Here is a 27,718-nt window from a genome sequence, read left to right as displayed (position 1 = left end):
GGACGGCCGGACCCGCTCCTCTCTGGCTCCTGACTGCCAGATGTGCAGGGGAAAGTCCCAGAGCCTCCCTGGAGGTCCAGCGGTCAGGACTCCCTGCTCCCAGCGCGGGGGGCCTGGGTTCAATCCCTGGTCGGGGAACTAGAGCCCACGGGCTGACACCAAGCGTCTCCATGACACAGCTGAAGAAGCTCCCACACGCTGCGGCTAAGACCCGGTGTAGCCAGATGAACACAAAGAAAGCAAGTACTTGGAGCCATGCCTTATTCCCGCATGGGCTCTGCCGCCCGCGTGTTAAGTTCAGCCTCCGCTCCATCTGCACAGGCACCAGCTGCCCCGGCCCCCCGGCCCCCCGGCCCCTGCGGGGGTGGCTTGCATCGAAGAGACCTTGAAGCCTCCACGTCCACCTGCCTGCCCTCCACAGCGAGGGGCACGCCAACACGGCCACAGTCAACAAACAGAAACCTCATAAGATGCCACACAGGAGGGTCTTAGCCCCTGAGATGCAATGGAAAGTCAATTCACAATGCAGCTTCCAGCAGCCCCTTCCTCCAGTGAATAAGCCACTTCTTTCAAAAAAAGGAAAAGAAAACCTGATCACGGCTCTGCAACTGGCAAAGAAAGCAGGGGAAAGACACGCGTTCTCTCTTTTTATATTTACTCATATTTCTGGCTGCTCTGGGTCTCCGTGTGGTGTTCAGGATTCGCACGGCGGTGGCGTCTCTGGCTGTGGAGCACCAGCTCTAGACGCAGGGGCTCAGCAGCTGCAGTCCCGGCTCGAGAGCGCGGGCTCAGGAGTCCTGGCGCACGGGTCAGCTGCCCCGCGGCACATGGGGTCTCCCAGACCAAGGGTCGAACCGGCGTCCAGCCATCTCATCCTCTGTCGTCCCCTTCTCCTGCCCCCAGTCCCTCCCAGCATCAGGGTCTTTTACAATGAGTCAACTCTTCGCATGAGGTGGCCAAAGTATTGGAGTTTCAGCTTCAGCATCAGTCCTTCCAATGAACACCCAGGACTGATCTCCTTTAGGATGGACTGGTTGGATCTCCTTGCAGTCCAAGGGACTCTCGAGAGTCTTCTCCAACACCACAGTTCAAAAGCATCAATTCTTCGGCACTCAGCTTTCTTCACAGTCCAACTCTCACATCCATACATGACCACTGGAAAAACCATAGCCTTGACTAGATGGACCTTGTTGGCAAAGTAATGTCTCTGCTTTTTAATATGCTGTCTAGGTTGGTCATACCTTTTCTTGCAAGGAGTAAGCGTCTTTTAATTTCATGGCTGCAATCACCATGCAGTGATTTTGGAGCCCAGAAAAATAAAGTCAGCCACTGTTTCCACTGTCTCCCCATCTATTTGCCATGAAGTGATGGAACTGCATGCCATGATCTTAGTTTTCTGAATGTTGAGCTTTAAGACAACTTTTTCACTCTCCTCTTTCACTTTCATTTTCACTTTCTGCCATATGGGTGGCGTCATCTGCATATCTGAGGTTATTGATATTTCTCCCAGCAATCTTGATTCCAGCTTGTGCTTCATCCAGTCCAGCACAGACAGAACCTTGTGCACCAGGACCCAGGAGAAAGGAGCAGTGACCCCACAAGAGGCTGACCTAGACGTGCCCGTGAGTGTCCAGGAGTCTCCGGTGGAGGCGTGGGTCGGCGGTGGCCTGCTGCAGGGTCGGGAGCACTGAGTGCAGCAGCCTGTGCATGGGACCTTTTGAAGGAGGTCCTCATTATCCTCATTACCTCCACCATAGTTTGGCCCCAGGTAAATAACAGGGAGGGAAACAGCCCCGCCCATCAACAGAAAATTGGATTAAAGATTTACTGAGCAAGGCCCCGCCCATCAGAACAAGACCCAGTTTCCCCCCAGTCTGTCCCATCAGAAAGCTTCCATAAGCCTCTTATCCTTCTCCATCAGAGGGCAGACAGAATGAAAACCACAATCACAGAAAACTAACCAATCTGATCACATGGACCACAGCCTCGTCTAAGTCAATGAAACTATGAGCCATGCCGTGTAAGGCCACGGAAGACGGACGAGACATGGTGAAGAGTTCTAACAAAATGTGGAGAAGGGAAAGCAAACCACCTCAGCATTCTTGCCTTGAGAACCCCATGAACAGTATGAAAAGGCAAAAAGACAGAACACTGAAAGATGAACTCCCTAGGTCGGGAGGTGCCAATATGCTACTGGAGATCAGTGGAGAAATAGCTCCATGAAGAATGAAGAGATGGAGCCAAAGCAAAAACAACACCCAGTTGTGGATGTGACTGGTAATGGAAGTAAAGTCTGATGCTGTAAAAAATAATTTTGCGTAGGATCCTGGAACGTTAGGTCCATGAATCTAGGCAAATTGGAAGTGGTCAAACAGGAGATGGCAAGAGTGAATGTCGACATTCTAGGAATCAGTGAACTAAGATGGACTGGAATGGGTGAATTTAACTCAGATGACTATATATCTACTACTGTGGGCAGGAATCCCTCAGAAGAAATGGAGTAGCCATCACAGTCAGTAAGAGTCCGAAATGCAGTACTTGGATGCAGTCTCAGAAATGACAGAATGACCTGTGTTCGTTTCCAAGGCAAACCATTCATATCACGGTAATCCAAGTCTACACATATAAGTGCAATCTAAAAACGGGCACAGATGCCCCTATTTGCAGGGCAGGAGCAGACACACAGGTCGCAGGCACGCGCAGTTCACTCCCTTTTGTGCATCTGCCAGGTAGCCAACGCCTGGGAAGGGCAGGGCGAGCAGGAAACCTAAGTGCCGAATCGAAATATCCAAGCGCTGTTTGTCTGCGTGTTCAGGTTCTTCTAAAGAGACGGACATCACCCCGCACAACGATGTCGTTAAGAACTAAACCCGACTTAACCTACACCTGTCCCAGAGACAAGGCCCTTCCCCGGACGGCTGTGACGGCCCCATCGCTCCCCTTCTTATGCACGAGAGCACTGCAGCGCGACGTGACTGAGGATGTCAGTCAAGGCCGTGACGGCAGCAAGAGGCAAAACCGAGGTCTGACCCCAGCATCTCTCAGATCCAAACCCCGTCTCCCGGACCAGGTGAGGGTGCAAGAACCACGCTCATCTTCTCCCAGGCCCATGTGTGTCCAGCCCGTGTCAGGTGGAGGTGTGGAATCCACTCACCATTCCATGAGACTGGCTCAGCGACCTCTGATAAACATCACAGGCCTTCTTTTCTCTAACCAAGGCTCCCTGGAAAGACCTTTTCTCCAAGGAGTGCTCTGTTGACCGAGGGAACCGATCCAAACATTTTTCTTTCTTGAATCACCATGCTAAATTTGCAGCCGATACATCCTCAATGCCTACTTATTGTATGTTACTTTCTGAAATATATTGGTGGTCCCTGGTGGTCCAGTGGTTAAGGATCTGCCTTCCAGTGCTGGGGACATGGGTTTGATCCCTGGTTGGGGAACTAAGATCCCTCAGGCCACAAGGAAACTCAGCCCGTTGTGCAACAGTACTGAGAGGGAAGCCCGCACACCGTAACGAAGGGCCCGTGCACCACAGTGAAGGGCTCTGCGTGCTGCGGCTGAGACCCAGCGCAGCCAGACCAAGGAAACAGTCAGTGATGGGCCCCGTGGTCACGGCACAAACCCTTCCGTCTCCTCACTGAGAGGGGGCATCTGTGTAGTCCTCTCTTGAATCAGGCAGGCTCATGACTGCTTCGGCAACAGCGTACAGTACAAATGATGGGCAGTGTGACTTCCACAGCCGCCGGGCCTGCCTTGGAGCCCCGAGCTGCCTCTACCAAACCAAAGACCCTGAGTCCAGTGTGCTGAGAAGCCCAAGCCACAGAAAGAGGTGAAATACAGGTCTCCTCTGAGACACCCTGGTGTCTCCTTCAGGCACCAGACGCCTGAGTTAAAAATCTCTGAGATTCCAGACTCTGGCTAGTCAAGACCCCAGAAACTGTGCAGCAAAAATAACCCACCTCTGGGTGTTCCCTGGTGGTCTGGCGGTTAAGATTCAGTGCTTTCACTGCTGGGGCCCAGGTTCAGTCCCTGCTCAGGGAACCGAGATCCTGTAAATCACAGAGCAGGGCCAGAAAGAAAAAAAACAAAAACCTCCACTGGGCCCTTGTCTGAACCCTGAATTCCTAATCCACAGAATCCCTCAGTATTACAGAAAGGTTATTTCACCCCCCCTAACTGGCAGACTGATTTGTTACATAAGCAGATACAATCAGAACAGACACCATCTCTCAGGCAGGTCCTGTTTCCTCTAAAACTTCATCCTCTCTGCCAGTGAAGAAAAAGACCAAGGGAAATATGCAGACAACTGCGAATCAGACAAAAATCTAAGGTTTACCATTTGCTAGACCCTGGCTTAGTCAGCCTGTGAGGCCTCAACACCCAAGGGTCAATCCCTTTCTGTAATAACTGGGAGGCGAGAGAAATCACTGGAGTTTCACAGGGCAAAGTACATTTGGAAACCTCCTGGTCTTGTGACTGCATCTGCACCTTGCAAATGCCTCTCTGACCATCTGTGATTCACACCGTCAGTCCTTGCAAATTACCAGGGGTGACCTACTTGCTGGAAGCAGTCCAGAAGTCCAAAAGATAAAAGTCTTGTGTACTTTTATCACGAGAGGACATTCACAGGCAATCCACTCTGCTCCATCCTGCAGGAGGTACGGGCTGTGTTCCTCAGACACGTAAAGAGGGAAACCTTTTCACTTCCCCAAACCCCCATTATCTGGGATGCACTTTAATCCACCTTCCAGGATATTTCCAGACCACATTCTCCAAAGCAGACTTTGTGATATATATATATGTATATATACATATGCATGCATGCTAAGTCACTTCAGTCGTGTCTGACTCTGTGTGACCCTATGGACAGCAGCCCACCAGGCTCCTCTATACACAGGATTCTCTAGGCAAGAATACTGGAGTGGGTTGCCATTTCCTTCTCCAGTATATATACATATATACATTAACAAATATACTGGGGAACAGAATGGTGAAAAAACTTAAATTTACTGAAGACAAACTTACTGTAGGTCACATGCTGTGCAGGTATAATAAAAAAAACTTTGATTATTATACAGTCAAATCAAAGTTATTACAAAATCAAAATCACTGTGGATGGTGACTGCAGCCATGAAGATACTTGCTCCTTGGAAGGAAGGCTATGACCAACCTAGACAGCATATTAAAAAGCAGAGACATTACTTTGCCAACATAGGTTGGTTTAGTCAAAGCTACGGTTTTTTCAGTAGTCATGTATAGATATGAGAGTTGGACTACAAAGAAAGCTGAGCACTGAAGAATTGATGCTTTTGAACTGTGGTGTTGGAGAAGACTCTTTAGAGTCCCTTGCACTGCAAGGAGATCCAACCAGTCCATCCTAAAGGAGATCAGTCCTGGGTGTTCACTGGACAGACTGATGCAGAAGCTCTAATACTTTGGCCACCTGATGCAAAGAGCTGACTCACTGGAAAAGACCCTGATGCTGGGAAAGCTTGAGGGCAGGAGGAGAAGGGGACGACAGAGGATGCGATGGTTGGATGGCATCACCGACTCAATGGACATGAGTCTGAGCAAGCTTGGAGAGATAGTGGAGGACAAAAGAGTTGGCGTGCTGCAGTCCTTGGGGTCACAAAGAGTCAGATACGACGTAGTGACTCAACAACAACAATACCGCTAGGCCTGTTCTAGAGGAAAGTGGGGTTGAGAGCAGTTACACCACTTTTCCAAAGCTACACCACGGTCATGAGCAGAGCTGAGACGCAGACCAAGACCCGTGCACCGGCTCCCTCCTGTCTCTGCCCAGAGACAGAGCCTCCAATACGGACCCTCTCTGCACCCTATTAGATGTGAAAGGAGGAAGTTAACCTTTACCACAGTCCCTTGCGAGCACTTTCTGAGTGCTGGATCCTTTCACCCCCAACTTATCTATCAGGTGAATATTTTTCTCCCCATTTCACAGCTAAACCCACAGAGACTTAGAGAGGTTAAGACATGTGCCCGATAGAGCATCTAAACAGACATTTCTCCAAAGAAGACAGACAGATGGCCAACTAGGCACATGCAGAGATCTTTAACATCGCTAGTGACCAGAGACATGGAAATCAAAACTACAATGAAATATCATCTCATACCAGCCAGAATGGCTATCACCAAAATATCCACAAGTAAATGCTGGAAAGGATGTGGAGAGAAGGGAACCCTCCTACACTGTTGGTGGGAATATAAATTGGTAAAGCCATTATGGAAAACAGTATGGAAGTTCCTTAAGAAACTAAAAACAGAGCTACGTATGACCCTGCAATCCCACTCCTGGACATACATCCAGAGAAAAACATGATAGGATATTCATATTTATATGAGGAAATGTAACGGATTTCCTCTATTCAAAAGGATACATATACCCCAGTGTTCACAGCAGCATTGTTTACAATAGCCCAGACATAGAAGCAACCTAAACATCCATCGACAGAGGAATGGATAAAAAAGTGTGGTACATATATACGATGGAATATTACTCAGCCATGAAAAGGAACGAAATCATTTGCAGCAACATGGATAGACCTAGAGAGTGTCATACTGAGTGAAGTAAGTTAGACAAAGAAGGAGAAATATCGTATGACATCCCTTATATGTGGAATCTAAGAGGAAATGATACAAATGAATTTACTCACAAAACAGAAAGAGATTCGCAGACTTTGAGAACGAGCTTATAGTTGCCAGGGGAAGAATGGGGGGAGGGATAGGTAGGGAGTTTGGGATGGTCGTGTATACGCTGGTGTACATATTTAAAATGATAACCAACAAGGACCTACCGTGCAGCACATTAAAGTCCGCTCAGGGTTACGTGGAGGCCTGGGTCAGAGGGGAGTTTGGGGGAGAATGGTTACATGTCTATGTATGGTTGAGTCCCTTCGCTATTCACCCAGAACTATCACGGCATTGTCAATCAGCTCTGCAAGTGAAGTGAAACTTAGCCGTGCCCGACTCTGTGACCCCATGGACTGCAGCCTCTGTTCACAGAATCTGCAGGCAAGCATACTGGAGTGGGCTGCCATTCCCTTCTCCAGGAAATCTTCCCAACCCAGGGATCGAACACAAGTCTCCCGCACTGCCGGCAGATTCTTGACCCTCTGAGACACCAGGGAAGCCCATTAATTAGCTATACCCCAATACAAAATAAAATGTTTAAAAAAAAAGACACGTGCCCAAGATCACACAATTAGCGGCAGATAAGGAATTAAGTCCAAAAGAATCATGCTCTTTCCAGCCAAGCATGCTGTCCCCTTCTCCACCTTAAATATGATGGGGCCTTTTTTTTTTTAATGATAGAAAAGCATTTAAGAAAGAGAAAGCAAGAAGAAAAGCGGCAGCCCCCTGAGACCTTGTTAAGTCTCCAAAAATAACTACCTTCCATCTGGCGCCAGATAATGCTTTCCAGATGTAAGATCCTCACGTGACCTCAAGGGATCCTCGGGCCAGGCTTGAAAGTAAGTTCTGCTGTTCCTGATTTCCAGAGCAGGGATTAAAGCCCAGCTGGGTTCAGGAACTTGCCCAAGGTCAGCTGCTATTTAAAGGCTTGAGGGAAGACTCAGACCAGGTCGTGGAAGCCAAGGCGCACCCATCTGCCCACCCAAGGAACACTACCTCTCGGGTCCCCTCCTACTGGGTTAAGAGAAAAGGGAGGACCCTGTTACTGCAGAAAGTCCTGATCTTAGGAAAGAAATCAATGTAACTGGTTCTCCGAGGCAAGAGCAGGGCGATGAGCGGCAGCAACGTCACCCAGCTCCTCACGCCCACCCCCAGCACTGAACTGAAAGAGCTTTTCCTTCCAGGGTCCACACCTAGAGCAACACGGGACTCATAAATAACTCAAGCACCGTCTGATCTCGTTATGACTCCTCCAGCAAAGGGACGGGCCCACCCACGGGAAGGGTGGGGTGCAGTCCGGGCTAACTTCCCAATCAGGCACGCACACGCGCAGGCTCACCCCGAAACCCGCTCTGACCCTCACAGATGGGTGGCAGGAGCCATGGGGCCCGGATCCACTTGGAGAAGGGCGAGGGGAGGCTCCCCCACACCCACACCTGCCCTGCAGAGACGGCGGGACGCCTCTCCAGACACAGCAGGAGAAGCCTGAATGGGGAGAGTGCAGTGTGGCGACGCAGGCCGGACCGGCCACGGTTTGGTTCGGGCTTGTTGAAACACCTGTATGGCAGGTGCTCTGTGAACCTTTCAGAAACATGAACCCGTTTAATCCTCCTAACAGTCCTTTGGGGAATTATGTTATCAGTCCCAATGTACAGATAAAGCAAGCAAGCCTGTGAAGGAATGTTCATAAAAACGGCAGCTGTCAGGAACAGAGCTGAGTTTCTTTTTTTACATGGGTCATTCATTTTTAAAGTCTTTATTGAATTTGTTACAATACTGCTTCTGTTTCATGTTTTGGTTTTTTAGTCATGGGGCATGTCGGATCTTAGGTGCCCCCCGACAGGAGAGCAAACCAGCCTCCACTGCGCTGGAAGGTGAAGTCTTAACCACCGGACTGCCAGGGGGAGTCCCCAGGGCTGAGGCAAACCCAAGCTCTCCATCACTCACGTCTTCCACAGCACCTTCCAGCAGGACCCTCTATCTCAAAGACCATGTGAATCTGTACACACAGGCCACCCATTTCTGCCTCTGCTGAATTTCAAAAAACCTAAACCGGCAGTTTCTTGGTTTGTGAGTTATTACCAGAATTAAATCAAAGGGACTGAAGTTTTGGTAACAACAATTCTGATCTATCCCAATTACAGGCCTAAAAAGACAATGAAATGCATTTTTTTTCTTTTTCTTACATTCGTGGCTGGGTCCCCTGGGTTAGTTCTCTATCTAAATTCTGTACTGTAGGCAAGACAGGATATCATGAAAATGTTATCATGACCGTAAGACTTTACCAGCATCTCTTTGATGTATATAGTGTACCTTCTGCTGGGTTCTCAGTAAGATTAGAAGTCCACATCCTCCCCAGTAATAGGAGGCTCTCCTCGCAGCCTCTCAGTCGGGCTCCCCACCCCAGGAAAACGCTTTCCTCTGCTGCCCCTGAAAGACCTGCGGGCTTTATTCTTGCCTGAGGAAGCTGTGTCTCCTTACGTCCATTCAGAAGAAACACAGCGGAAGGGCACCCACCTCGGAGAAGAACTCATCCATGAAAGCTGTGTTGTCAACAGCGATCTCGACCTCGTCGGCGTCGTCATCCTGCGTCAGCTGCTTCTGTGAGGGACAAAAAGGACAGGGTGAGACCAAGACCCCCAGAAAAGCCAAGAGCGCCGAGCGCGCGCTACGCGGCAGGACTGTATCTGCAGTGCGTGTCTCACACACGTGACCTTCAAACCTCAGAACAGCTCTGAGATGTAACAACCTCTCATGTACTCTGAGCTTAAATCCTAGCTCACCCCCAAAAATGTGTATATGTGTGTAGCTGAATCGCCGCTCTGCAGCAGAAATTAACGCAACATTGTAATTCAACTACAGGGAGCTCAGCTGGTGAAGGATCCACCTGCAATGCAGGAGACCCCGGTTCGACTCCTGGGTGGGGAAGATCCCCTGGAGAAGGGATCGGTTGCCCACTCCAGTCTTCTTGGGCTTCCCTGGTGGCTCAGCTGGGAAAGAATCTGCCCGCAGTGCGAGAGACCCCAGTTCGATTCCTGGGTTGGGAAGATCCCCTAGAGAAGGGAAAGGGTACCCGCTCAAATATTCTGGTCTGGAGAATTCCATGGACTGTACAGTCCATGGGATCACAAAGAGTTAGACATAACTGCCTTTCAATTAAATAGAAAAAAAAGAAAAATACCAGTCAATCAATCGAGTCCAGGTTTCCTCAGCTATAAAGGGCTAATCATAACACCAGTTAAATCACAGGTTTGTTTACAAAATAAATGAGATAAAAAATACATAAATAAATGAGATGATGAATATAAAACACTTTCAGACAGTGCCTGGCATACTGTAAGTACTCAATAAACATTATGGTTTTTTTTGGGGGGGGGTGGTAATGATGGTATTGGTGCTGTTATTATAACTTATTCCAGTTGGAGACCCTAAAACATTTAAGTAACTTGGCCAAAATCACACAGCTAAAGTGTTGGAGACAAGCAGATTCCAGCCCATCGTTTGGGTCTGGATCCCGTGTTTCTCACCTGCTCTCCACGATGTTCAGGTGCATGACCTACCCTACCAGGGACACATATTAGAACAGTCCCGATTCCTCCAAAGCACCAGCTTCAAAGCCTCAGGGTGGGAGCAAACCTTTTCCTGTTTTCAGCAACTACCTATCGTAAACGAAGCAGCACCAGGAGCGCTCCCGGTCAGAGCTGCGTTCCCAGGAAACAAGCAGCCCTCCCCGCCGCCTCCGGCACCCCGGCGACCCCAGCTTTCTGAACCTCATTCAACCACCTCCGCAGGACCGTGACGTGGCAGCGAAAGGAAGCGCCCCCATTCCCACCCGCCCAAGGGCCCGAGCAGCTTCTGCGTTCTTCCCAGACGTCCCCCCGGGCCGGGCTGCTGCGCTGCACACAACACCCCATCTCCAGGCGTCGGGGAGAAGGGGCTGCCCGGGGTGGAGGTGGCGAGGGGGGTGAACCTCGATACCGGCTTCTCCACCCACTTCAGGGGCCTGGGGCCTCCTAAGACAAGACATGCCACTCTCAACACAGGACTCCATGGGGAGGCAAGGCTGCCAGGGCCCCCGTTCCCTCCCCAGCTGCCATCCCGGGAATGGGCTACGGCCGATGCAGTTCCCAGAACTTCCCCTGAAATCTGGGGCTCTCAGCCCTCTGGGGAGCCGCCTTTGACTGCCGACCCCCTCATCTTGGGCTTCCCCAAGAGCTCGGTGGGTAAAGAGTCTGCCTGCAACGAAAGAGACCCGGGTCCAATTCCTGGGTGGGGAAGATCCCCTGGAGGAGGAAACAGAAACCCATTCCAGCATTCCTGCCTGAAAAAGCCTGTGAACAGAGGAGCCTGGTGGGCTGCAGTCCCTGGGGCCGCAGAGAGGCCGAGCGCCCCCACCTCGTTCTCTGGCATGCCTGCAGCCTTCAGCAACCCGAGGGTCACAGCTTCGTGCAAGGACGTGAACATCGAGGACGCCGCTCTGGCCCCACAAGCATCTTCCTGACACTTGGGACTGAGCTCATGAGAGTTCACTTCCCAGGATTAAAACTCCCAAAGCCTAGTGGGCCTGTGCCCAGGTAGGATGCTTCCCAATCCCAGGCCCTTTCCTGAAACCAAATTCATTCCTTAAGAGTTCAGTCAAATACTATTAGGTGTTTAGATATTGTTTGATCAGGTACTGTCATCTCCTTCAGTATTCTTTAAGATTTTGTGCTCAAGAAAAGGAAAATAAAAAAGGGGGAAATGCCCCCAATATGGTCTAAGGGGAAAAAAAAATGTCCCAAAGCCTAACAGAGCACACGGGCCCCCTAAGATCTGGCTCCCACTCACATTTCTTTTTTTAATTGAAGGATAATTGTTTTACAGAATTTTGTTGTTTTCCATCAAACCTCTACATCAATCTGCCGTAGGTATACATGTCTATCTACTCCATGATGCGTCTCTAGGCCAGGCGCTGGGAACCCCAAAATGTTTCTGGACACACCACGCTTTCATCTCGCCGAACTGTCATCCGAGGACTTCTTCCTGAAACGCATTTGTCCAGCTGGCAAAATTTCATTCAGCCTTTAAAATTCAATCCCAAACAAACTTCTCTGTCTCCCTGATCCCCACCTCCTGCAAAATTTAAAACCTCCCTGAGCTCCCAGTGCATCCTGTGCAAACCCTCTTCAGTCCCACCCCGCCCACCATTAATCACCCCTTCCCTACCGATCCTTCCCCACGGACCTGAACTCCCGGAGGGTCAGGGCTGCCTTGGGATTTGCCTAGAGAGGACACTTGGAGTGTGTGCCTGCCCAGAACACCTTCCTTTGGGAAGGTACCTAACCTCCACCTTCCCCACATGATTCTGGAAAAGTTATCAGTCCCCACGCGGGCTCCCTGAGGATTCTGAATTGTGAAATGAACAGAACCAAATCGCCCTCTAGCAACACCCAACAGAGATGCTACCCTCATTTCCGCCTTCCCTAAGCCACTCCTCGGCTCAGAGCAAGCTCTACGGATCTTCCGCAGTCTTCTTTCAACAGCACTCTTGCAATACTGCTTTTCACTTGTTTAGCCAGAAGCTTCTGTCACTTGCAATTAAAATGACTCACACTTGGACTTCCCTGGTGGTCCAGGGGTTAAGACTCTGCGCTCCCAATACAGCGGGCACGCGTTCAGTCCCTGGTCAGAGAAGATCTCACAGGCCGCATGGCAAGGCCAAAGAGAAAAAAAAATGAAATGAAATGACTTGTGGTTCAGTTCAGTTCAGTCGCTCATTCATGTCCGACTCTTTGCGACCCCATGAATCGCAGCATGCCAGGTCTCCCTGTCCATCACCAACTCCCGGAGTTTACCCAAACTCATGCCCATCGAGTCGGTGATGCCATCCAACCATCTCATCCTCTGTCGTCCCCTTCTCCTCCTGCCCCCAATCCCTCGCAGCATCAGGGTCTTTTCCAATGAGTCAACTCTTCGCATGAGGTGGCCAAAGTATTGGAGTTTCAGCTTCAGCATCAGTCCTTCCAATGAACACCCAGGACTGATCTCCTTCAGGATGGACTGGTTGGATCTCCTTGCAGTCCAGGGGACTCTCAAGAGTCTTCTCCAACACCACAGTTCAAAAGCATCTTGTGGTGGTAGTGGTTTAATCGCTAAGCTGTGTCCAACTCTTGCAACCCCACAGACTGGCCCACCAGCCTCCTCTGTCCATGGAATTCTCCAGGCAAGGATACTGGAGCCGGTTGCCATTTCCTTGTCCGGGGGATCTGCCCAACCCAGGGATCGAACCGTTGGCTCCTGTGTTGCAGGCAGATTCTTTACGGCTGAACCACCAGGGAAGCCCTGAAATGACTAGTACTTGTCGTTAATTAACCTATTCCAAACGTATAGCGGGCACGCACCACATGCTGAGAGGTAAGGAAAACTGAATGGATTGAGTTTAGAACCCCCACCGAGACCGGCAGCCTGGATCCACCCAGCAGTTTCTAAACCTTGAGATAAAATGCTGCTTTTACCAACTATCATCAATACCTGGGCCTCTCAGCGGACCCCAGGGGGCTCCATCTCCCAAGAAGGACCTCCAAGACCCTTGCTAGAAAACAGGAACCCGACCTTCCTGCAGGAAGGCGATTCAGTGCACCCCTGTTGAGACGTCCCTCTTTTGGAGGTGTTACAGAGACCCCCACTGGGGAAACACCCCAGGTTTGTGAATACACACGTAACTCAAACATAGACACACAAGTGTGCCCACTCAGTTTCATTCAAACAGGCAAATGCACTAAGGAAGTGAGGTGAGGCTGCATCATGGATGGACTCAGAGAAGTTTCTGGAAGCTGGGAACAACTATGTCCTGGAGCGTGGAGGCAGGCATGAGCCATCCGCCATGATACGCACGAGAGGCCTGGCCTTCGGACAGGGACTCCCCACCTGCTGGCTTTGAGCAGGCACCTCCAATGAGACGATGCCCGAACTGGGGGAAGAAGGAAGCCTTGGGTCACCCACAGCTGCGATTCAAGGCCTGTCATTTCACTTACCTGCGGTGAGGCCTCCAACAAGTTCTCTGACTGCTCTGAGTTTTTCTACTACTAAGTGGTCATAACACCACACAGCCTGTGACTAAGAGGTTTGGAAGAGCTCACCCGTGGGAAGCTTCACACGGCACCCAGCAGCGCATAGTGAGGGTCTGCTTCCCCACCACCCAATCGTAAGGACGTGCGGTCTAAACGGACAGCAAGCGCTCACATAAAGTCTCAGTCAAGGTCAGCTCTGCAGCAGCAGGACCGCCAGTCTGCAAGCGACTCCATCTCACGTTGGGCGTGCGTGCGTGCGTGCGCAGTCGTGTCTGATTCTCTGTGACCCCGTGGACTGTAGCCCGCGAGGCTCCTCTGTCCGTGGGATTCTCCAGGCGAGAGCACTGGAGTGGGCTGCGAGGCCCTTCTCCAGGGGATCTTCCCCACCCAGGGATCAAACCCGCATCTCCTGCAGGTTTGGCATCTTTACCACTGAGCCACCTGGGAAAGCCCCCCATGCTAGTCACTGAGGCTCAGGGGCTATTGATTTACTTGGCTCGACATCTCTGAGCCTCAATTTCCTTACCTACAAAACAGGGGCAACAGTGTCCAGCAGGGCTTTTGTGAGGATTAAATAAGGCGATCGCTTTAAGGTCCTCACATGATGAACAGCACATGGCCGTTGTTCAGCCGCTCAGTCGTGTCTGACCCTTCGTGACCCCATGGACGGCAGCACGCCGGGCCTCTGTGTCCCTCACCATCTCCCACAGTTCATGTCCCCTGCATCAGTGATGCCATCCAGCCATCGCATCCTCTGATGCCCTCTTCTCCTTCTGCCCTCAATCTTTCCCAACATCAGGGACTTTTCCAGTGAGTCAGCTGTCTGCATCAGATGGCCAAGATACTGGTACATGGTAACGTCTCAGTAAAGCAACTATACACAAGATCTAGCAAAGTCATCACTACAGCTTTCATCTGGATCTAAGTACTCTTAAACAGGAAAGAACAAAAAAAAAGATACAGAACGTTAGAGCTGAAAGTAACCCTGCAGATTCTATCATCAAATTCTCTCACTTAAGAGATGGGTAAACCAAAGCCCAAGACCAAATCATGAGCTATGGGAAGAGCCGGGAATAGAATCCAGGTTCCTGGACTCCCATCTGCCCAGGACGGGGAAGTTTTTCCTACAGTTCTTCCCACTGCAGCGAGCTGCCCCCAGAAATGACAACGATGGCAGCAAAGTTCAGCCCAGATGAGACAATTCCAGGAAGCGGCCATTGGCCCAGGTCATCTGAGCCACGTGCCAGTGGCATCGGGGTTTCCCTGAGGACAGATCCGCCCGATCCTGGGCGGGGGTCCTTCCCTTCAGACGCAGGGGTGCTCTCACAGGGGCCTCGGGAGCCCCAGGGCCAGCAAAGCACGTGATGCGCCTTATCTCCGGCCGGCGGGACTGCGCGCCGCCCTGAAGGGCACCGGGGCATCTTTATCGAGGCGTGTGGCAACAGGAACGTTACAGCAGCTGCAACAGCTGAGAACGCCTGCCAGCACCACGCACCCGCCACCTGCTTCCTCTTCCCGGACTCCTGCCCCTCGCCTGCCAGGAGACACGCCGTGCCTCAGCCGCATGGGGCTCACCTCCGTCCCCCACCCCTCGCCCCCCGCCCGGGCCCCCGAGCCCCTGAGGACGGCAGGGCCGAGCCGCCCTCTCTGCACACAGTGGGAGGGGGACACAGACCCAGGACTCAGCGCAACATGCAATCCCACTACCCGCCTGACCGCGTCTCAGCCGCCTTCTCTGTGGGCTCAGCCTGCGGGCCCCCATCACCGGCTCCTCTCAGGGGATCGTTTCCCACCCGCAGCCCGTGTCAGTTCAGTCGCTCAGGCGTGTCCGTCTCTGCCACCCCGTGGACTGGACCGTAGCTCGCCGGGCTCCTCTGTCCATGGGATTCTCAGGCAAGGACACTGGAGAGGGTTGCCACGGCCTTCTCCAGGGGCTCTTCCCGACCCAGGGATCGAACCCGCGTCTCCTGCTTGGCGGGTTTGCCGCCTGAGGAGCCCCTGGGAGGTGCTAGGTGGCCACCACCCTCTGGCTGAAAGCGGGGCTGGGACAGGGCACTGTGGGGGCCTCGGGCCGGCGCTGGTCCCCACTAAGCCTCGGTTTTCTCACCAAGTAAGGAGCTTAGCTTTCCAATGCGACTCTGGGGACCCCCAGGAGATCTCGGGGACGCCTCAGAAACCCCACAGGGAATTCGGGGTGGGGAGAGTCAAGCCCGCATCCCCTCTTCCACCTGCAGAGCTCCACCTTCATCTGCTTTTTACACTGAGGTTGAATACACGATTTCACTTTCAGAACGAGGCCTCTTGCCAAGAGAGAAAGGAAGAAAGAGAGAGAGGAGAGAAAGAGATGGAGCAGGAACCCCACCAGAGCACGTGAATGGAGCCTTCTAGAGAAAAGGGAAAGAACACGGGGTCCCCTCCCTCCTTTCCGAGGCAAAGCATGGCTGAGTGCACATCCAAATCACCAGCAATTCCTGAAGGGTCCTGACAAGTCAGGGTGTCAAGGGGGAAGGGACAAAGAGACAGGGGGAAAGGCCACCTCAAGTGCAGAGCTCTCTGCTTACGGGCTCTCTGATGCCCCTCCCGCGGTGGGTGTCAGGCCTAGGGAGACTCAGCAGCCCTCGGGAAAGGTTCGGGGTGAAGGAGATGACAACAGAAAGGGGGGACCAGCAGCCCGGCCTGGGGAGGCACGTCTGGGCCCGATGTCCCCGCCGGGAAAAGACCGTGGTCGGCGGGCCGGGCCCTCCGGCTGCTTCCTCCTCTCCACGTGGAAAGAGCTCTGTGCTTGGGAGACTCCTGTTTATAGACCCAGATCTTCACCCACTGAATCTGGTTCAAAGAGACAAGGACGTGGGATTCTCCTTGTCCCTAATGCCTGCCTCCCGCCCAGCCTCCTTTCCAGAATGAGGGGTTGTGGATTGCCAAGGACAAATACCATCACATCCAAGGCCTCCAAACACACACACACACCCCTGCCTGGGCCCAGCGTCTGGTTTTTCCAGTCTCTCTTCTCCAATGAGAAGCCAGAAAGTCTGAGTAAGTGTCAGCTCTCAGCAGGCACTCAGGGCTCTCTGTTCCCCATCTGAGAGTCAGAGGGACCTTCATCAACGCCCCTTCGCCCTCCTAAACCGAAACCTTCCTGGAGGGGACGTTCCCCTTTCTGCCTCTTCCTGACACCCTGCCCGATGAATCAAGAGGAAACGAAGCGGCATCCTGGGTGAGCCTCACGCGCTCACTTTCAAGACGTGGTTCTGGCTGAACAGTCTGAGGCAAGAACTGGCCCCATTTGGAAATGAAGACGTTGAGGAATAAACTCATCACCAGATTAGCCCAAGGCCACCAAGTCCCTAGACAACTGGACAAGCCCCAAAGCCCCAGCTGGCCGAGCTCCAGGCGTTCCACCGTCACGATGATAAGAAGGGTATTTTGTTGCAGGCACTCTCATGGTTTCAAACATAATATTTGCTTCTCACGGCAGCCCCAGGAGGGACACGGATGACACCCCTCTACAGCTGAGATGGCTACTTCATGTGGTTAAATGGCTCGTCCCAGGTGACCCCGCTGATAAGGAGCAGTTAGGGCTCAAATGCAGGGCTGCGGAAGTCAGGGCTCCTGGCTCTCAGCCTCCACACTGTCTGAAGACGCCCTCCCCAGGCCAGCTCAGAAACACACCTGCACTTACTTCAGGGACGCTGCAACGTCGATGAAACTGAACTGGACTCATCTACATGCAGGAATGAAAAAGATTCCAGTGTCGGGACTTCCCTGATGGTCCAGTGGCTAAGACGCTCAGCTCCCAGCACTGGGGGCTCGGGTCCAATCCCCGGTCAGGGAGCCAGACCCCACAAGCCGCAACTGAGAATTCGTACGCCACGTTAAAAGATCCCACCTGCCGCAACTAAGGCCTGGGGCAGCCAAATACATAGTATTTTTAATTTTTTAAAGAAACATACCAGTGTACATAAGCCCACAGACATGCGGGTTTGCAGAGATGCAGATGACTGCCTCGCCAAAGACCCAGCTGTGTGACCTTGATCGAGTGGCCTAACCTCCCCAAGACTCAGCTCCCCGCGTGCAGCAGGAGTAATCTGCCGGAGCTGCTGTGAGGATTAAACCAGTGAATGCATGTGAAGCATTCAGAGCGAGGCGGGTACAGATTAAACTCCCAAGACTATCAGTTTTCTCCAACATGAGTTTCTGCTAAAGATGCAACCCTAACGCCAATTCTCAGAAGCTGACAGCAGGTCCCTTAGAATGGACTGACATCCATTTGAATGAAGTCATCTCTCTACATGTGCATTTAAAGAACAGAGCTCTCTGTAAATTTTGCTTCTGCTAATTCTCAAAAATGTTGACCTTTACTACTCATCACTCATTTCTAAACAGTTGTCATTTCCACTTTGGTTTCTTTTGAACCCATGAGTTATTTAGAAAAGTAAGTAAACTTTCTAAATCAGTTCAGTTCAGTCGCTCAGTCATGGCTGACTCTTTGCGACCCCATGGACTGAAGCACGCCAGGCCTCCCTGTCCATCACCAACTCCCAGAGTTTACTCAAACTCATGTCCATCGAGTCAGTGATGCCATCCAGCCATCTCATCCTCTGTCGTCCCCTTCTCCTCCCACCTTCAATCTTTCCCAGCATCAGGGTCTTTTCCAATGAGTCAGTTCCTTCTAAATACATTAAGAATTTAAATCTTCAAAGTGGGTAAACCCAAGGAGAGCTATTATTGCATAGTTAATTTCTAACTTTATTATATTGTCGTCAGGGAACAAGTCCAATATGACTTAATATTTTGTGGAACTTAGCATTTTATTTGTGTGTTAGCACATGGTCAGTATTTTTTAATCGTCTGTGAAGCTTGAAAAGCTCCTGCACTCCATTTGTTGGACACAAAAATCATCAAGGCGTCACCCGCACCTGCTGCGTTCATTCCTCTGCTTTTGTTGGGCAGGACTTGAGCAAGATATAGAGCAGGAGTAGTGAAGAGAGATGGAAGTTCATCTAAAGAGAGGAAGGAGGAAAAACAAAAACACCGTGCAGGCAGACGTCATCTATACAGTAACCTGTGATCAGGGAAGTTAATTCACCCAGAACCACACGGTAATAAGGAACAGATGGACCCCTGCGTGGTCCAACCCCTGGGTCACAGTGGATTATTTCAGACAAAGATCTGGGGTCTCAAAACCAAGGGCCTCGCCCACACATTCTTCTCATTCACCACAAGGTCCCATCCGGAGTCACAGATCCATCTGTCCACTCACTCAGCCAGCGGTATTTGCTGAACATCTCATCTCCCAACAGCACACACCAGGCTGGGCACCCTGCCCTCCCCGAGCCTCACGGTCTCAGACGGGAGGCACCCGGGCCGCTCCGTCACCCTGTGGGGGAGACGACAGTCCAAGGAACGGGACGCCCAGGCGAGGACGGGGCGGAGCCTGGGAAGGTGAAGCATCGAACGGCTGGCAAGATGACTCCTGGGGAAACTGCAAAGGATGCCTGCGGGAAGGCATCTGCGGAGGGAAGGCCACACCTTCTTCCTGCTGGTCCTCTCACCCCAGGAGCATTCACGGAGATTCAAAGGTGAACCTCGGCTTCCTCTCCCCGACCCCAGGCTTCTCCACGCCTCCCTGGCTTCCTCCCCTGCTCCCAGCCCCATCAGCGCCCCACACCCCTCAGCATCCAGCTGCCAAGGATACCGGAAAGAGGAGGGAGCCTACACTGCCTGCCTCCCTCAGCCTCAGCCTCCCCCCAACCTGCTTTCAGCCTCTGTCCCCCAAGGCCCTCCCCCTCAGGATGCTCCGGGCGCGGCACACCAAAGGCTGTGGAAGTCGCTCAGTCGTGTCAACCCTGTGCCACCCCATGGATAGCCCAGGGGATTCTCCAGGCCAGAACACTGGAGTGGGCAGCCCTGCCCTTCTCCAGGGGATCTTCCCCACCCAGGGCTCCCGCATCGCAGGCGGATTCTTCACCGGCTGAGCCACCAGGGACGCCCAGGAATGCTCGCAGTTACTGAGCGCCCACCGTGAGGAAGACTCTAACACGGGCCTGGACTTCCCTGCTGGTTCCGTAGATAAGACTCTGCACGTCCAGCGCAGGGGCTGCGGGTTTGATCCCTGGGCAGGGAAGTAAGATCCCGCAGGCCACAGTGTGTGGTCAAAAAATAAATAAATAAAAATAAGACCAGAACCTAAGACATGGGTCTTAAATTTACCAAGGCGTTTAATCTCTGCAAGAATCTTCTGGGGCCCTCTCCACCTTACAGGTGAGAAAACCAAAGCATAAAGATGCCAGGCAGCCTCCCCAGACCCTGAAGGCTGAGTGCCGGAGCCGGGAGGAGAGCGGGTCGCTGGACGCAGATCCCTGAGGTCCGTGACCCTGGAGCGATGCGTCCGAACAGCACCTGCCACCCCCAACCACAGCATGCAGCCCTGGTCCCCCAGAAACACACGTCCAAGGCGCTGACACAGAGGCTGTACCAACAAGGTCGTGATGGATGAAAAGACTGAGAAACAGTCACAGCTCCGAGACGCCGAGGAAACGGGGAGCCCAACGCACTGTGCCATCCTGGGTGGGACCCCAGGCCAGAGACAGGACCACCCGTGGGAAAACGAGTGGGATCCACACAAAGTCTGGAGTTGAGTGACTCACGATGTTCCAAGGTCAGTTTCTCGGTTTAGACACACGTCCCATCACAACCTAAGACGCTAACAATGGAGGAAGCCTGGCCGGCGGGGACTCTCTGCACTCTGTGCAACCCTTCTGTCAGTCTAAAATTAGTCCAGCATAAAACACGCATTTCCACAAAAAGCAATCCCGCTGCCATCCTGCGGGTTCCCTGACCCAGGCAGCTAAACAAACCCAGACAGCATACGCTCCACTGATCTCTTTAGGTGCGAGGTGAGCCTCACCCAAGTGTCCACACACAGACAGAGGAACGTTGCCATGGAAATGGCCCAGCCAGGAAACAGGCTGACCCAACAGCAGAGAGGGGAGGAAGTTGCAAAGAGGCCTGATATAAAACGCTGCAGATAAGGCTCCCTCGGGACTGCCGAGCCTCGCAGCAACTTCATCTGCTGTGGCAGCTCAGTCACTCAGTCATGTCCAGTGCTTTGCGACCCATGGACTGCAGCCCACCAGACCTCCCTGTCCATCAGCAACTCCCATAGTTTACCCAAACTCATGTCCATTGAGTCAGTGATGCCATCCAACCATCTCAGCCTCTGTCATCCCCTTCTCCTCCTGCCTTCAATCGTTCCCAGCATCAGGGTCTTTTCCAATGAGTCAGCTCTTTGCATCAAGTGGCCAAAGTATTGGAGTTTCAGCTTCAGCATCAGTCCTTAAAGTGAATATTTAGGGTTGATTTCCTTTAGGATGGACTGGTTGTATCTCCTTGTAGTCCAAGGGACACTCAAGAGTCTCATCCAGCAGAAGAGTTTGAAAGCATGAATTCTTCGATGCTCAGCCTTCCTTATGGTCTAACTCATATTCGTACATGACTACTGGAAAAACCACAGGTTTACAGCTTCCTGGGCTGTGGGAGTGTGGTCTGGACTCACAGAGGACTTCGCTGGCAGGCAGCTTCTAAAACAGTGGCTGCTTTTACATATCAACAGAAACAAAGTTTGTGGAGGCTCCAGGAAGGCCTACTGAATGCTGTCAGCTCAGATCTGGAACGTGCCCTGCGGCGATGACACTGGAACTGAGCCTTCAGGGATGTGTAACAAGTTCTAGGGAGGAAGGAGGTGGCTGGATTCTCACCGTGATACCCACATCCTCTCCTTCGTGGTCTTCCTGAAAGGGGACAACCCTCCATGAGGAGCCGGGCTGGAAGTTCAGGTCCAGGTAGGAGCCTTGGAACTCACCCATCCTCATCCTTAAAGGTGGAACCAGCGACCTCTGGCTTTATTAGCACTTCAGGTAGGTCAAGTTTCACTAACCCAGAGGGGATGGAGCTGGAAGAGTAAGTCCCCGTGAAGAATAAGGAGTGTGTAAGGGCCAAGATGTTACTGATCAGTCGACAGACAAGGGTGTACCATGCGGAAGGGTACGGGTCCCACCTGCCACGGTGTCAAGGGGCAAACAGTACAGCTGGGGAGGCGGTCAATGACAGTGTGACAGATAAACAAGGAGGGCGTGCTCAAGTCTTGATCTCACCCCTCGGATCTCAAGCCAGTCTGAGCTTCAATTCCCTCACCTGTAAGATGGGAATACTATATAACGCCACCTTGCCTTGCAGGGTGGAGAGGATTAGACACACACACGTCCTTTCCAACAGTAAGCGGCAGCTCGATCAATGACCATTGCTACCACATTGATAGGTGAGGGGACACCAACAAGTCACAGGCCTGTGGATCTGAGAGACAGCAGGACTTAGGAGACCAGAGAGTCCAGCTCATAAAAGACAGCCGGAAGGTGCTTTCAAGCCCACGCCACGGTAAGGGGGAAAAAGGAAAGAAAAAACCCGCTGACAATAGAAGAGAAATATTTTGCTCTGAAGCAACGTGCAACCCATGAGGGCTGCTGGCAGGCAGAGGGGCAGGCCCCAGCCTGTGTTTCGGGAGTATTACCAGTAAGGAGCAAGCCTGGGAAGACAGGCAGGAATTCTGCCAAAAGGGGAAGGCAGCCCTGAAAGGAAGGTAGACAGCATGTCTCCCCCGGCCCCACCCACGGGACTAAAAATAGAACTAATCGCCTTCCTCCAGCCCCGCATTCTCTCTCTGACCTCTGGCTGCTGGTCTGTAATCCCTCGCAATCCCTGTCACTCCCGCCTCAGCTCCACCACCGTCTGCTCACCCCAACAGCGCTCCCAACCTGGGACCAGCTTTCCCAACCCCGGACCTGCTCTCCCAACCCCGGGCCAGCTCTCTCGGGGAGCGAATCCGGCCAGGGAGACAGGGAGGCAGGAAGGAACCACGGCCATTAGAACCTTCAAAGGGGAAGCACGGCCCCTGTTCTGATGGCTGTGACCACACTCCTGGGGAACAAGTGTGGGGAACCTCTAAATGCGGAAGGAGGCCAGGGACAAGCCCTGCAGGACACAAGAGCAAATAGAGAGAGTGAATAAGTCGGTATGGTCTTTAGCACCTCAGGAGTCGATTTCATTAGCACATCCTTATCGGCTCTCTGTGGAGGATCCGGTAAACCCCAAGAAGTTTCCAGCTCTCTGGGCACGTGTCCAAAGTCCACGACCTCCATTCCACACGTGGCTGCCTCTCTGTGAGCATGACCAACTCTCACGTCGCAGCTGTTCAGTCTCTCCGTCGTGTCCGACTCTTTCCGACCCCATGGACCGCAGCACGCCAAGCCTCCCTGTCCATCACCAACTCCAGGAGCTTACTCAAACTCATGTCCATCGATCGGTGATGCCATCCAACCATCTCATCCTCTGTCGTCCCCTTCTCCTCCCACCTTCAATCTTTCCCAGCATCAGGGTCTTTTCAAATGAGTCAGTTCTTCACAGCAGCTGGCCAAAGTATTGGAGTTTCAGCTTCAACATCAGTCCTTCCTATGAACATTCAGGGTTGATTTCCTTTAGGATTGACAGGTTTGATCTCCTTGCAGTCCTAGGGACTCTCAAGAGTCTTCTCCAACACCACAGTTCAAAAGCATCAATTCTTCAGCACTCAGCCTTCCATGTGGTCTAACTCTTACATATGACTACTGGAAAAACCATAGCTTTAACTATAAGAACTTTTGTCGGCAAAGTGATGTCTGCTTTTTAATATGCTCTGTAGGTTGGTCATAGCTTATCTTCCAAGGAGAGAGCATCTTTAAAGTTCATGGCTGCAGTCACTGCAGTGATTTTGGAGCCCAGGAAAATAAAGTCTGCCACTGTTTCCATTTGATGCTGGAGGCTCGCCTTTCATGGACCATATTCCTTTGTTTTCCCTACATGACCACGTGTTCTTTCAGACCAGGACTTTGTATAAGAACTCTGCCTAGAATTCCCTGGCGGTCCAGGGGTTAAGACCTGGTGCTTTCACTGCTGTGACCTGGGTTCGATCCCCGGTTGGGGATCTATTATTCATAAGATCCCACACGCCTTGTAGCATGGCCAAAAATAAAAATAAAAAACTCTACATCTCAGGATGCCCAGCAGTTCACGAGGCAGGCAGAGGTTAAAAGGCACCACCCGTGGTGTCTCCATGAAGCCCAGAGGGAGGATGGGTGAGAAACTCCAGGACCTTTGCCTCTCTACTAAGGAGCCTCTCCAGCCTCTGACGAGTAGATTTCAGTCTCAACAAGGACCCGAGCGGAAGCATCACTTCTTCTGGGAAGAGCCCGGAGGCCCTAACGCCCCAGGGCCGGGGACTGGCCCACGGGGTCTTCCGGGGGCTCTTTCTGTCCCAAGGATGGGATCGTCGGTCTGTTCCTCGGGTGCCCCCCTCGCTGTGATCCCCAAGGCCCAGCAGTATGTGTTGTCAGCATCAATTCCCACCCCCGCCCCAGCGCCTCTGGGAGGGTGGGGACAGAGAAGGTGCTGGCTGAACACTGGCTGAGTGAAACCAGGGCCCAGCAAGAGGCTGCGGGACGGGAAGGGTCTGGACTCAGCAGATCCAAAGTTCAGCGGCGGAGACCTCGGCAGGAACCGCCTGGAGAGACAGGCTGGGCGTGGGCACCAGAGCTCCCGGCCATCCTGACGTCACCAAAGGGCAGGCTTCTGGGCCGGGCCGGCCGGGAGGAGAAGGGCAAGAGGCGGATGAGTTGCGGCCGGTGACTGCGGCAGCAGGAAGGGGCACCCTTCAGGGACGGTGCTGCTCCCAGCCCGTCCGTTTGGGGAACTAGAGTTGACTGAGGTGGGTGATTATCAGGGATTATCTCATTTCACCCTCAGTGACCCTGAGGGGAGGGTGCAGTGATCCACTTTACACCAACTCTGAGACCTTGGTTCCAGAGTGCTTGCAACAGGCTCCCAGTGAAGCACTTTTAGAAACACACACCCTTAGGGTTGATGGAGACTTTGAACCTCCTCCTGGGCTGCCCACCTCTCCAAGAGGGCGCAAATTCCTACAACAGTCAACATCCCACCAAGCCTCCCTCCCAGGTCCCACCAGCCTGGCCCCGCCTTGGGCAGCTCTGACTATCACAAGGAGAGAAGCCCGGAACCACGGAGGGAGAGGGGCCCCCGCTCAGGCAGCTACGGGAGAGCTCCAGCAGCAGCAAAGGCCCAGCACAGTCAGTCAATAAGCAACTAAATGAAAAAAAAAAAAGTGCTTTCTAGGGTCAGCACGTCTGCCCGTCAGCCTCCGGGCCTCACTGTTCTCCTTCCACCCACAGGAGCAGCACTAACGCCCCGCACAGGACGCGCTTCCGCTGTCTGGGGGCAGTTCACGCTCCGCTGGCCCCAGGGTTTAGAAAGATCCCCGCAGACAGAGATCGCACTGCAGACCCCGCACAGAGATCACTGCGGCTCAGGGTGAAACTGGCTTTGAGCAGGTTAGCAAAGCATGACAAAAGGAATCAGAGAGCGAAGATGGTAACAGTGTTGCCGTGAAGTTGCGCTCTCTCTCTTCCGGGGGCGGGGGTGGGGGCTGGCTCGGGGAGGTGAGCAAGAAGCCAAAACCCACCTAAACCTTAACAGCAGTCTTCAAGGAAAGCGTTGGTATTGCTGGAAGGGACTTGGAGACCCACCGAACTCCCTGTGGCAAAGCGGGGTGAGAGGAGCAGCGAGGCGCAGTGACACGGAGGGGCAGCGCGCGGGCAGCAAGCCACAGCCAGAACCTCCTGACCCGAGCCGGTCCTCTCTGCACAGCGCGTCATCCCTCTCCCTGCTCCAGGGGGCCGCGCCCCCAGCCTCACCGCTCCGTCTAGCCTCCCTTCCACCGCGCTCCCGGGAGGAAAAGGGAGAGACGCAGCATTGGCGCCATTTTACAGACGGCAACACTGAGGCTCGGAGAACCAATGGGACTTGCTTGGGTTCCCCCCAACAATCTGAATTTCTACTTGGGCCTCAGCGCTCAGCTGAGGCTCTCTGCTGTCTGCTGAAAGGGCATCTCGCCCTGGAAATGGACTTCCTCACTTAAGGAAGGGCACTGCCTCTCCTGCTGACCAGCTCTGCACCGCGCCATGACCGCCCGCTGTGCTGGACCTGCGGGTCTTCAACACCAGGCTCTGCTTTGCTCTCTGCCTCCGGGGCAAGGGCTCGGGGAGAGGTCAGGAGCCTGGCTCCTCCCTGGATCGGGCTCCCGTCCGCCCCGTGACCCGGGGCATCCGTCCTTCCCAGGCTGAGCTCTAGTCTCCTCCTCTTTACAAACAGAGGCAGCCGCTTCTGCTCTGTCATTTCAGGGATGTTTGGAGGCAGCAGGGAGGCTGGCTCCCACCACCAGTGACCGTCCCCTGGCCTTGGTCACATCCCTTCCCCTGCCTCCAACGCAGTCCTACTACAAGCCGGTGAAAGGGTCAGGAAGGTCCCAGCTCAGATAAGGACAGGGAAAGAAAACAACTGTGACATCAGCCCAGCACTCCTTCACGCTTGCCCAAGGCTTCATTTTTCTGAAGAGATTTTACAGTGACTAGTGTGAGATTCACCACGGCTTAGTCCTGGGTGCGCCACGCACCATACAAAGGGCTGTGCGTGCTCTCTTGGGTTTAGTCCTGAGGACTACCCATTTTACAGATGACAAAACTTAGGCTCCAAGGTCACGGGCACAGCTGGTAAGCAGTGGAGCGGGGAGGCAACCCCAGCTCTATCCAGACCCCTGTTGCTCGGACTTCAGTTGCGCGTGATCACCTGGAGAGATTTATGGATAATCAGATTCTGATTCCCTTGCTCTGGAGGGAGGCCTAAGCGGCCGCGCCTCTGACAAGCTCCCAAGTAGATGGGGCGACGTTGCATCAGGGGCTAGATCTTAAATTCCCCTAAGACAGGGCCTGAGTGACCCAATCCCCAGGGCTGAGCACTGGGTTTGCCCCATAGAGAACACTCAGTAATTATTTATTCAATGAGTCAATGAATATTGCACGTAAATACCCATGCTTTACCCCTTCTCTATACTAAGCCCGATTACATCATCCGATCTCAACACAAATCTCTAGGGTACCATTAACCTTCCTTCGACAGATAAGGAAACAAGTTCAAAACAGTAGGCTGCCTAAGGTTTCACCGATTTTACGCAGCAGGGCTGGAAGCGGACTCCCTTCAGATCCTTGGGCCCGATCACAGCCGTCCCAAGGATGGGGGGCGCGGGAGGGGGGGATTAATAATTACAGACAGCTGGATGCCGAGGCGCTGAACATCCGCTGGACCAGATCAGCTCACGGTCAGGCGGTCGCCCACGGGAGCTGCTCTCTCGAGGGCGAGGGCAGCGGGCTCAGCGCCCCCCAAGGCGAGAGAGACTAGGGGGCGCCCGGAGGAGGCGGGTCCGGGCGCAGCGCCCGGCAGCGGCGGGCAGGCGGTGCGCGCCCCCGACCTTCACCGGGAGTCCCTCTGAACGCCCCCGCGGACCCCAGCTCTCGACAGACGCCGTCCAGCCGTGCGTGGGCGGGGGGGGGGGGGGGGTGGTTCCAGGGAGAGCGCAGCCTGGCGACGCATCGGCGGCAGGCGACCCGGGGACGGGGGCTCCGTGCGTCCGGGCTCGGGGAGTGCAGGCCTGGACCCGGGCCGGGAGAAAGACCCCGCCCGCCCCCGGACTCACGGCCTTCAGCTGCTCCAGCCGGTCCTTCATCCTGGCGCCGGGCCGGGGCCCAGGTGAGCGGCCGGAAGAGGCGGCGGCCGGGCGAAGAGGAGCGTCCGCGGCCCCGCGAGGCCCGACCGCGCTCCCGACGCGGCTCCGGGGGCGCGGCTCCGACCGGCGGCCCGCCCTCACCTGGGCCGCGCCCCGCCCTTAAAGGGCCCGCGCCCGGGCCGAGGGGCGGGCCCGCCTCGGTGCAGGCGCCCAGTCGTGTCCGACTCTCTGCGACCGCTCCGACTGCAGCACGCAGGGCTTCCCTGTCCGTCACCAACTCCTGGAGTTTGCCCAAACTCATGTCCGTTGAGTCGGTGATACAATCCAACCATCTCATCCTCTGTCGTCTCCTTCT

General features: G+C 53.4%; 1 protein-coding gene across 3 annotated transcripts in view; it reads right to left on the bottom strand.

The window, feature by feature from the left end:
• The window catches only part of STX3 (syntaxin 3), a 41,988-nt gene extending 14,509 nt beyond the window's left edge, over positions 1 to 27,479 (bottom strand). For all 3 annotated transcript variants that reach the window (XM_043914462.1, XM_043914481.1, XM_043914472.1), the window contains exons 1-2: positions 27,334 to 27,479; positions 9,169 to 9,252 (exon numbers count right to left, since the gene is read on the bottom strand). In XM_043914462.1, the coding sequence (XP_043770397.1) occupies positions 9,169 to 9,252; positions 27,334 to 27,363 (114 nt within the window). In that variant the 5' untranslated portion in view covers positions 27,364 to 27,479. The remainder of the gene's footprint in view (positions 1 to 9,168; positions 9,253 to 27,333) is intronic.
• Positions 27,480 to 27,718: the final 239 nt, after the last annotated feature.

This window comes from Cervus elaphus, chromosome 1 (genome assembly GCF_910594005.1).
Source record: "Cervus elaphus chromosome 1, mCerEla1.1, whole genome shotgun sequence".
Taxonomy (NCBI): Eukaryota; Metazoa; Chordata; class Mammalia; order Artiodactyla; family Cervidae; genus Cervus; species Cervus elaphus.
Note: the sequence above shows the minus strand (reverse complement) of the source record. Positions and strands in the feature narration are given on the sequence as shown.